General features: G+C 42.7%; 2 protein-coding genes across 2 annotated transcripts; one reads left to right on the forward strand and one right to left on the reverse strand.

Moving 5' to 3' along the window:
- Positions 1-611: 611 nt before the first annotated feature.
- Positions 612-4,005, reverse strand: scnm1 (sodium channel modifier 1). The gene is made up of 8 exons (XM_074684315.1): positions 3,847-4,005; positions 3,613-3,683; positions 3,419-3,507; positions 2,465-2,559; positions 2,090-2,190; positions 1,906-2,012; positions 1,688-1,808; positions 612-1,599 (listed from the first exon to the last, which is right to left on the reverse strand). Exons 1-8 carry the CDS (start codon positions 3,895-3,897, stop codon positions 1,485-1,487), a joined length of 750 nt encoding a protein of 249 aa, XP_074540416.1. The 5' UTR covers positions 3,898-4,005; the 3' UTR covers positions 612-1,484.
- Positions 4,006-5,721: 1,716 nt separating this feature from the next.
- lysmd1 (LysM, putative peptidoglycan-binding, domain containing 1) lies at positions 5,722-8,734 on the forward strand. The gene is made up of 4 exons (XM_074682674.1): positions 5,722-5,780; positions 6,097-6,300; positions 7,262-7,539; positions 7,758-8,734. Exons 2-4 carry the CDS (start codon positions 6,118-6,120, stop codon positions 7,960-7,962), a joined length of 666 nt encoding a protein of 221 aa, XP_074538775.1. The 5' UTR covers positions 5,722-5,780; positions 6,097-6,117; the 3' UTR covers positions 7,963-8,734.
- Positions 8,735-9,885: the final 1,151 nt, after the last annotated feature.

A 9,885-nucleotide genomic window follows, 5' to 3' on the forward strand; every position in this document is an offset into this window, starting at 1 on the left:
ACTCCAGGCTCTGAAGTCATGAAGTGAGCGTGCGTTGGACTCATATTAGCGGTGTCATCAGAAACTAACCCATGATAATTCCCCGCGCCCCCACCCGCTGACCTGACGGTGTTATCCAATTTATACCAAGAGCAGCGCTGCATGAGCACGCAGAGAGGAATGCTAACCAGTGGCCTCGCTACCAAAATTAGCGCCCGGACGAGCTAACTGCTGCTGATCTGCAGGGACGCAGGCCGAGGATTAGTCCCCTCAGGGCGGCCAGGGAACTCATCTCCAGGGTTAAAATAGACGGAGGAAGGTGGAGACAGGCGCACTCTCCATCTGTAGATTAAAGATTTCTCAGCTGAGGGGTCAGAGGGTCAGACCTCTGTCAGACTTTTCTTTAACGCTGATGTTTGTGAGGACACGTGTCAGGAAGCTCAGAGAAGAGGAAACATTTTCACCACAGACTGAAAATAAAATGTTGATAAAATTTTCCAAACTAAGGCTCAAAGGCTTTATTTTCATATGTCTTCATTTATTTAGCTGCAAAGTCAGATAATCTTGGAGCATCATCCTGTTTTTGTTTCTGTTACAGACTTTTGAAGACCATCATCAGGAGGCGGAGCCATGCCCTTATATGGTTATCAGAAAGTGTTGTTACCTTCAAAAATCACCAGCTGTGAAAAACTCACCCTCTGTGTGATGATACAGAAACTCGAGGTGAAGGTTTTGTTTGTTTTTAACCAGGCTGTAAACATGTTTCACCTGTTTGAATCAGTGTGTGGTTTCTGCAGCCTGCCTCTAGTGGACACTCCAGGAACTGCAGTTTCTAACACTTCCAGATGTGCTCCGTATTCAGAGACTGGAGGTTACCACTGGATAACTACGTCTGCTGGTCTTTCTTTTAACAGCTGCTTCAACATGAACCAGCTTCAGTACGACATCATCGCTTAAAGCCAGCACAAAACGTGACAGGAGCAGAAAAAGGTGATCATGCAGACTGCACTGCCCCCATGGGTTATGGTGAAGAACTGCAGACACATCCACAGACAAGGTGTGTCACAGTGTTTGGGTCAGTGTGAGGAGCATAAACCAGACTTTATCTTATGAAATGTTATTATGGCTAATGTGATAGGTGAACAAAGACATTAACGACCAGAGAAGTAGAGAAATGGAAATTTATCTTTAAAAAAAATTACAAAACATCTTTTCAGCATCAGACGCTGAGTTTGCTGGGCTCTGGTGGTCAGTACGTCCCTTTCAGCTCTCTCCAGTGTCCTATCCCCTCTGAATGAAGCTATAAAAGCCCAAAAAGTGATAAAAAATGTGAGTTTATTGAATCGACAGAAGAATAAAAAGCTGTATCTGAAGCTGAGAGGTGAATAACTCTGAGAATCTCTCGTTTCAAAGCTTCAGAGGAGTCAGGAGCTCCAGGACGTTCAATCAGAGGTTCATGGATCCAGTATTTCAGCACCTGATTGTTCCACTTTGTAAAAGTCCTTTCAGTGATCTATAGGAGGAGGAGAGGGCAGCGAAGGAGGCTCCTCCTCATCCGAATCAAACTCCACGTTCTCATCTTTCACCCACCGGCCGCTGCGGTCCTGCAGCCACCCGTCACTGAGGAGATAAAGCAACATAAACGTGTTAAAGATCTACAGAAATCTGAGGAGAGAAATGTTCAGGCCCTGCTCCTTCAGCTCCGTACCTTTTCAGCCTGAGGTAGTGCTCCAGCTCCTTCCTCCTCTCCGCCGTCATTGGTTGGTCCTCCTGTTGCACCGCAGCCGGAGCAGATCTGGACTCTTTGTCCTGACTCGACTCTTCGTTGGCTGCAAAAGATGAAACATGCAAACGTTCAGACACAATCACACCTGATTCTCCTTCCAGCTAAAACTGAATCTAAAGATGTTAAATGGGAGATTTTACCTGTTGTGTTCTCACTAGAACTTTTAGATTTGCTGCAGTTTTGTTCTTCTTCTTCAAGCGCTGAAACGTTTCTTTTTTGTTCTGTGCCTGTCTGCGCTCCTTTTGTGCTAAAACAACAGACTGAAAATGTTAATCTCCTTTTTTTATGCATGAATAAAGTGATAATGTGTGTTGTGCATGTCACCTGGTTTTCCTGTGGCAGCTGTTGTACGGCGCAGTCTTCAGTAAGGCGTGATGCGTCAGCCTCCGTGTCTGTGCCAGTAAAGGGGCCGAGGAGGACGGTTCCTGTTCCCACACAAAGGACAGAAAGTTTGAACTGGTCAGAGTCACATGGTGGTCACAAGGAGGCAAAACAAGACTGTCAACAGATGACAACAACATGTACCAACAATAAAAACGACTGTTCTGCTCATGTTGTTTCTCCAATCGTGAGTCATGAATCAGGCTGACTGTGATCGCTTGTTCCAGGAATCCAGGACAAGATTTCTGTTTAGCTACGAGGGATGTGGAAAAATTTGCAAAGGTAGTCTAGTCTAGTTAAACATTTCAGCCCACCCACCTGTCCTTTGTCTTCACTCTGTACGTAGGTTTCATGTTGTCTTTTTGTTATTTCGTTCTTTAACCGTGCTTTCTTCCCATAGAATGATTTTAATCCTGCAAAAACACCAGAAAGAAAAACAGTTTTAAATCAAAATTCATTTGGGACATTCATGTGAAGTTGGAGTAAGAATGACAGTTTTAACCACAAGATCATTGTAATACACAGGTGATTACTGGAAAACATTATGATCTAACTGTATCCCTGCAGCAAGTCAGGATGACAGTATATATGTTGCATTTTAAAAAGCTTGTTAGCATTTTGACTTTACTTGATTTATAATGAATTTAGTCTGTATAACAATACTTTTAACTGCAGAAATTAAAATTATTTGGTGGACTTGCTTAAATAAACTCTTAAATAGGTATTTTAATAAAAATAATAATACACTGCTCAAAAAAATTAAGGGAACACTAAGATAGCACATCCTAGATCTGAATGAATGAAATATTCTTATTAAATACTTCGTTCTTTACACATTTGAATGTGCTGACAACAATCTCACACAAAAATTATCAAAGGAAATCAAACGTGTTAACCCATGGAGGTCTGGATTTGGAGTCACACTCAAAGTTAAAGTGGAAAAACACACTACAGGCTGATCCAGCTTTGATGTAATGTCAGAAGGCTCAGGAACTGAAGTGAGAACTGAGAAGATGTCTGTGGTCACCACCTGCAGAAACACTCCTTTATGGGAGGTGTCTTGCTAATTGCCTATAACTTCCACCTGTTGTCTAATAGTGTTGCTCTCTAAGTGGACAGTTTGATTTCACAGTGTGATTGACTTAGAGTTACACTGTGTTGTTTAAGTGTTCCCTTTATTGTTTTGAGCAGTGTGATAGTAATAATAATAATAGAAACAGGCTCCAAGCTGGTTTACTTTCCAACACAGACCAAATGATGACGTGACCTCACCTTCCAGGTGTCGCTTCCCCTTCCTGTGAACTGTCAGCATGTCAACGGTATCAAACACGGGACGATAGGAGCAGACGAGGCAAGTGTATCTACAATAACAGTCAACATGTTTGATTTAATTAAATCATGGTTTAAACCATGTGCTACACGTTGAATTACTCTGACAGACTCCAGTCACACAAAGTTTACTCCACCTTCCATGCTTCATCAGAGCTGCTTCATCCTCCGGTATAAAGTTTGACAATAGATCCGCCACACGCCGTTTCTGAAACACAAAACATTCACATTTTGTCCCATTTTTAACTTTTATTATGAATACCTATCACTGGAGGCAGTGTGTGGCTTACAGCTAACAGGATGCTAACCACAACAACACGTAAAACCTCAGATAAAGTCTCTTTTAGAGGAGTTAAAGAAGACAGTTTTACCTTCAGGATGTTTAACTGGCTCCTGTCGTCGCCTTCCCTTTTGAAAGACATTATTATTGCGCTTTAAAATCTCAAAACAGAGGTCAAATCAGTGGATTGCGTTAGCTTCCACACAGCACTGGTATCATACAGTTAGCTATGCTGCGTTCACAGCCATGTGAAGGACAGGAAGTATGAGATCTGAATGTTTTTTTATTACGGTTCAGATATGATTTTATTTCACTTATAGACTAATCACTGAAACAGTATCTTGTTTCTTTTATTTTAACTCCCCTCCTCTATTACCAAACACGCTAGGAAAATGTATTGCTTTTGTTTGCATTTTCTTAGTTTTCGCATGTTCAATTTAAAAATGAAACGTCTTTTTAAATAATAAATAAAATAGAAAAAACACTGAAAATGTCGGAGATCGGTCGCTGAATAAAATGTTACTAAACAGAAATAAACAAATTAGGATATGAGCCTTGGTTTCGGTACCCTTCACATCATAAACTATGGTCAGATTTTAAGAATCCGATTGTTTTGAACGCAGCGCGAGTGACGAATCACGAGACTGTGGCCCAATCCCAAACCGCCCCCTACACACTCTCCCTACACACTAACCCTCCGTTTGCGCGTTCTCGCGGAGGGTCCGCCACATTAAGGGCCGTCCCAAACCATGTAGTGCGGAGGGGGAGTGAACTGTTCAGCCCTTAAACAGCGAGCCTGCATCGATCCACACTTTGACAGGAAGTGCAACAGCGAAATTGTGGGGGGAACAACAAAAGTGCCACATGTGTAAAATATGTTCCCCACACCTCTATCACACTAGCAGAAACTCACAAGAAGCGTGGTTTAGAAAGATTAAACGAAACAAGCAAATCTTACTCTATGCTGACGTTTGATTTGATCATGAAGCCCTGGCACCTAAAATGTGAGCAGTTTGCAGTATTAATTCATTTGTTCAATTGGAAATGTCAGATGGTGATAGCATTGAAAGACGTGATCACTTCAAATTGTTAAAAGTAGGCTAAAGTATCGCTCCTCTGTCATTGTAACGGCTTCTGACTTTATGGTTGTAAAGAGGAAGAAAAAACGAGACGGATGGTGCGGCTCCAAACAGGGAATGGTTCTCATTTCACACACACAGTAGGCATGGGAGCAGGTATCTGCCCTATCCCAATGAAATCCACGTTTCACTGTTATCTCTGTGTCAATCTAAGCGTATTTTGGAAACATACAGCTCTTATCAACCCTAAACAGCAATATAGCGACTCGCAATCTGTGCCTCAGCGTAACATCCGTACACGGGGAGCGTCTTTCTATTTCCATGGCGACGAGGTTTTCCGTGTTCCGGTGAAGTGAAGAGGGCCTCCCATTCCTGCCGGTAATATGTATACCCTCCCCCTTCAATTAAAGTGCCCTCCACAGCCGGGAGTGTGACTTCATTTGAAGTGACACTCGGTAGCGAAGGGGTAGTGTGTAGGGGGTGGTTTGGGATTGAGCCTATCTCTGCTGCATTCAGTGTTCATCCGGTGCTCGAAATTCTGCATTAACGGAAGTTGTTCACAGGATTTTTTTTATTTAATAAAGAAATAAAGGGACAAACATAAGGTAATGCTCTTTTTCTATGCAAGTAATGAAGTAAATTTATAGGTAAAATAATAGGAATCACAAATTATCCAAAAGATGCGTGCAATTTGTGAGTCAACAAGCACATTTTGACTAAAAGTGTAAAATTCTTCCTTATTCTGACACGTGTTTGAAAAATACAAAGATGATTGCTTTAACGGTCAGAAACGCAATTTTTAAAAAACTTTTACGGGCGTTTTTCAGACTTAGGACAGCACTTCCCGGTTTGGGAACTTATTTTTCCGATTTTTGTGACCTCACCTGAACATGGAGCTCTTCCGCACGGCAGCCATGGCAACATATGGCAGCAGACCGTGGAGAAAGTAAGACATGACAACATTTCCTACTTTCTCAGCTACTTTTCAGGTGTTTGTAGAATATTTAAGGCAGGATAAACCTCTTAACATGTAGGTTTCTCTGTAAACTGTAGGTTTTGACGGGTTATATCGAGTGTACAGGGCCGTAGTGTCACACTCGTAGATAAGAATGAACGTCAACATTAATTAGCTAAGTTGCAGGCTAACTAAGCTGCTAGCTTGATGCTTTGAGGTAAATGTAGGTTGGGTGAGGTTTTTTAAATGATATAATCACAGTTAAAGTTTGACAGTGGCTGTAACTCAGTCACACTAACGACAACAGCTGCTCCGACCGGTCACAGCCATGTCCGGGGAACAGCCAGCTCTCCCGGCCGGGGGAGCCGGTGGCCTCCTCCGCGGTAGTCGGACGAGATCTTACGGTAGTCTGGTTCGCTCTCCGCTGTCTCCGGTCCGAGAGAGACGCATTGAACACAAGATCCAGCCCGGAGAAACCCTGCAAGGCTTGGCCCTGAAATATGGAGTGACTGTAAGTATTTCTTAATACTGAAACTTTTGAAGTCAGCTTTAATCTTTAACTGATCCTGAGGCCGTTCAGTTTAAGCCGATAATGGAAATAGGCTTACATCATGTTGTAATTGCACTCTCCACTAATTAATTCAAGGTTTTGCAACATAATTTAAACTTACCCCATTTTTTCTCTATCATTATTCTTACTTAATTCATAGTCTTTATTCCTGCACAGCTGTAAAACTATTCATCACACTTTTTTGTGCATAATTAGATAAGTACTGGTTCTATTTTCCTGTTTTTTTTTTCACTTCATCTAAGCCCCACATACTTTCAGTCAGAGTGCAGTATGGAGGAGGAAAGCTAAGATGATTTAAGGGCCCATAAGTGACTGGGGCCCTGAATGTTATTGGAGGATTTGCTGTAGCACTGGCCTTTTAACGTGCAGTCTGTCAGCTGATTTTGGTCATTCTACCTGAAACAGCAGAATGACCTCCACCTGTCTGACAGTTTTAAAATCAGCCATCGTCAGATTAGTGCCAAACTGAAATTTGAATAAATGAAGGAGATCTGGGAAGAGGCTGAGGTCATTCGCTCAGAGAGAAAAACTGGAGATCAGGAAGTGAGGCCAGTGGACGGTAAACCAGGACCAAGGTGCCTACATCCTTGAAACTGTCAGACAAAAGGAGACGTGGTCATGTTGCTTCAGGTAGGACGACCAAACATCTATAAACCAGCTAATAGAGAAGTCACAACAATCTCTGACAACTGCATGTCAAGGTAAAAAACAAACCTCACTGGTTTAGTTATGAGAGGTATTTTAACAAATGACCAAATGAACCTTTTTGGGATGTCGAGGTGTTGCTCAGTAGCTCAGTCATGTTAGTGTCTGTAGTTCAGGCTGTCACTGATCTTAAAGTAACCCTGCCCTGACTTTAGCTTCATGTGATGAAGCACTGACGTGTTGGCCTCTCTTCCAGATGGAGCAAATCAAAAGAGCAAACAGACTCTACACCAACGACTCCATCTTCCTGAAGAAGTCTCTGTCCATCCCCGTGCTGTCCGACCTGCAGCACTGCAGCAACGGGGAGGACGCCGTTTCTAACGGACACTCAGGGAGCTCCAGTGGAGAGAAGCCGGACGACGGCAGAGAAACCAGGTCTGACCTCACTCCTGTGGATTTTCTGAAACGGCTGGACGGCTTGATAAATCAATCCAAGCAGGCTGCTGTGAAAGGATGTGAGGAAGCAGAGAAAAGGTATGTGTGTGTGGGTTTCTGTCTCCCTTCAGCGTAAATTGATTTTATTCCATCGTTCATGTGAGACGATCAGTGAAATCTCAGTGTGATAAACAGATATTTCTAGCCTCAGCAGCAGCAGCTGTAGCTGTTTGTGCTCTGATGAATGCAGGCTGATTGTTACGCTCCGTTCCACTCCTCAGACCCAACACGTCATCTCGTCTGTTCACTCCTCACAGGGTCTCTGCGTTAGAGGCAGCCTGCAGCAGCAGCAGGACATCAGACAGGCGAGCGCTGACCAGATCCCAGAGCGCCGCTTCCTCCTTCACCACGCAGCAACAGCAGCAGCAGCAGGCGGCCGCAGCACACGCAGCTCTACCTGCAACCATCACCAGACTCACCCAGAAACTCAGAGACAGAGAAGACGAGATCTTCCAGCTGTGATCGTTGGCGTGTGGTCTCTGCAGGCCCAGGCGTGAATAATGGAGCGACACGCTTCCTCCTGCTGCTGCACGGACTCAGACGCCTTTCCCACTGCCATTTGATGAAGACTGAAAACTGAAGTCTGAAAGTTACCATGAATTTTGCACATGTGAAGCCTTTTTATTTATTATCTGAGACACACGGTGGAAGGTGAAACTCGTAGGAGTGTTTCACGTCTCCTCACACGCAGGAACTAGGAGTGAAATGTTAGAAATGTGCCGTCACATGTGGGGTTTGTCATATGACTCCATAAACAGTCAACTTAACACGTGGTCTGTGTGTAGTGCTACCTCACAGCCAAGGTTTTAGCTTTAGCCACGACGCGCGGCGTTGACGAGCGCTGAGCTCGTTTCTGATAGGTTCAAACTGTGATGTAGCCAAAGATCTAAAACAGAGACTCTGAGTTTCTTTTAGGATTTATTTTGATGGAAATCTTTTTATTTGTAGCCATAGACATATTTTATTATTCCTTTAAAGCTTTTATAAATTTAAAGTTAATATAAAGAAGTGTTTGCTGCCATGTTGAGTCGTCTGAGCCCTCGTAAAGGGAACTCAGTCACACTGGAAACGATGAGCTGCCTCTAACTTATTGGTATTTATAGTCTGACTGCTGTAACAGTCTCACATGTTAGCAGAGCTCATGGCTGTAGATGCTGAATTACAGAATCTGATCTGCACAGATGTGTCTGTTTGAGTTTGTTTATTGATTGTTTTATGATTTTTGAAGTTGCTGAAAACAACACACCAAAGAAAAAAACCTGTAACAGATTTTATCCACTGACGGAAAAGTTAATCTCTTCAGCCTGACTTTATTCAGTGATCGGTGAGTCATTTAAAGCTCAATGACTGGTTAGGAGTTCTGGGATTTCAATCCCCAAAGTTACGTGAAATGGTTTGTTTCACATGTCTGACTCATAAACTGAGTAATCGTCCTGCGTTGGTTCCCACAGTGGAGGTCAGGACCTCCTTGGTTTATATTATTGTATAGCTACAAACTAAATGAGGTGTTAAATCTTATCTTAAAACATGCTAAGCTAAGAATTGTATCAGTAGCAGCAGATTAACTTTTTGATACGTACACACAGAGAGTCTGAATGTCTTCTGATCAGAGAGAAAAAGCCTCTCTTAAGTCGTTCATACCTGTCTGTTTTTGGTCTGTTTTGGGGTTTGCTGACTGAAAAGTTGGGGAGCTGCTGCAATGACTGAATACTTTTGAACATTAAAACTGGGGATGCCAGATATATCGGTATCAGCTGATATTTACCCATTAGCTGCCGGCATTTTCAAAAACAGACAAAACAAACTTTTTTGATCACGTTCATCCTGGGCGCTCCATCCTTTGATCCTCTCCATGGTCGTCTTTTCTCATGATCACTCCGCTCTTTCTCTCTGAACTACCTCGACACATCATCAAAGGTTTTTTTTTTTTTTTAGCCAATATCAGATATCGATAAGTATCGGCTATCAGCCATAACAACAATATTGATATTGACATTGGTCAAAATGTTCATATCGGTGCATCCCTAATTAAAACAGTTCAGCTAAATGTGAATCATAGTGTGAAAGGTTCATCGGTGCGTCATCTGGGTACAGGGAAATCCTGAATTCAGTTTCTTTCAGCCAACATCTTTCAAGGGACACAGAGTCAGTTCAACTTCCTTTTTGTTTTCATTCTGTCTGTGGGGGATTGATAATGGTCTAAAAATGCAAAAACACTGCAGCATCAAACATAAAAATTCCCAGTTGTCAGAATCAAACACTCGTTCATCAAGTCTCACATCTATAGATTTGTATTTAGCATGAGCTCTTCTGGAGTTATGGTGTGACTGTTTATAAGAAACCCTCTTTGGCTATTACCCATTCAATCTGGAAGTGCGTTTTTCT

This window comes from Halichoeres trimaculatus, unplaced genomic scaffold, assembly GCF_033239565.1.
Source record: "Halichoeres trimaculatus isolate MK-OKI-2021-1 unplaced genomic scaffold, fHalTri1.1 fHalTri1_scaffold_12, whole genome shotgun sequence".
Taxonomy (NCBI): domain Eukaryota; kingdom Metazoa; phylum Chordata; class Actinopteri; order Labriformes; family Labridae; genus Halichoeres; species Halichoeres trimaculatus.

Excerpts from the sequence above, each read along its gene's own strand:
- scnm1 (XM_074684315.1), bottom strand. The coding sequence starts at position 3,897 with ATGTCTTTCAAAAGGGAAGGCGACGACAGGAGCCAGTTAAACATCCTG. Across the intron at positions 3,508-3,612 it reads GCTCTGATGAAGCATGGAAG|ATACACTTGCCTCGTCTGCT; the intron begins GTGGAGTAAACT and ends CTGTTATTGTAG. Across the intron at positions 2,191-2,464 it reads AGAGTGAAGACAAAGGACAG|GAACCGTCCTCCTCGGCCCC; the intron begins GTGGGTGGGCTG and ends GTGTGGGAACAG.
- lysmd1 (XM_074682674.1), top strand. The coding sequence starts at position 6,118 with ATGTCCGGGGAACAGCCAGCTCTCCCGGCCGGGGGAGCCGGTGGCCTC. Across the intron at positions 6,301-7,261 it reads CCCTGAAATATGGAGTGACT|ATGGAGCAAATCAAAAGAGC; the intron begins GTAAGTATTTCT and ends CCTCTCTTCCAG. Across the intron at positions 7,540-7,757 it reads TGTGAGGAAGCAGAGAAAAG|GGTCTCTGCGTTAGAGGCAG; the intron begins GTATGTGTGTGT and ends CACTCCTCACAG.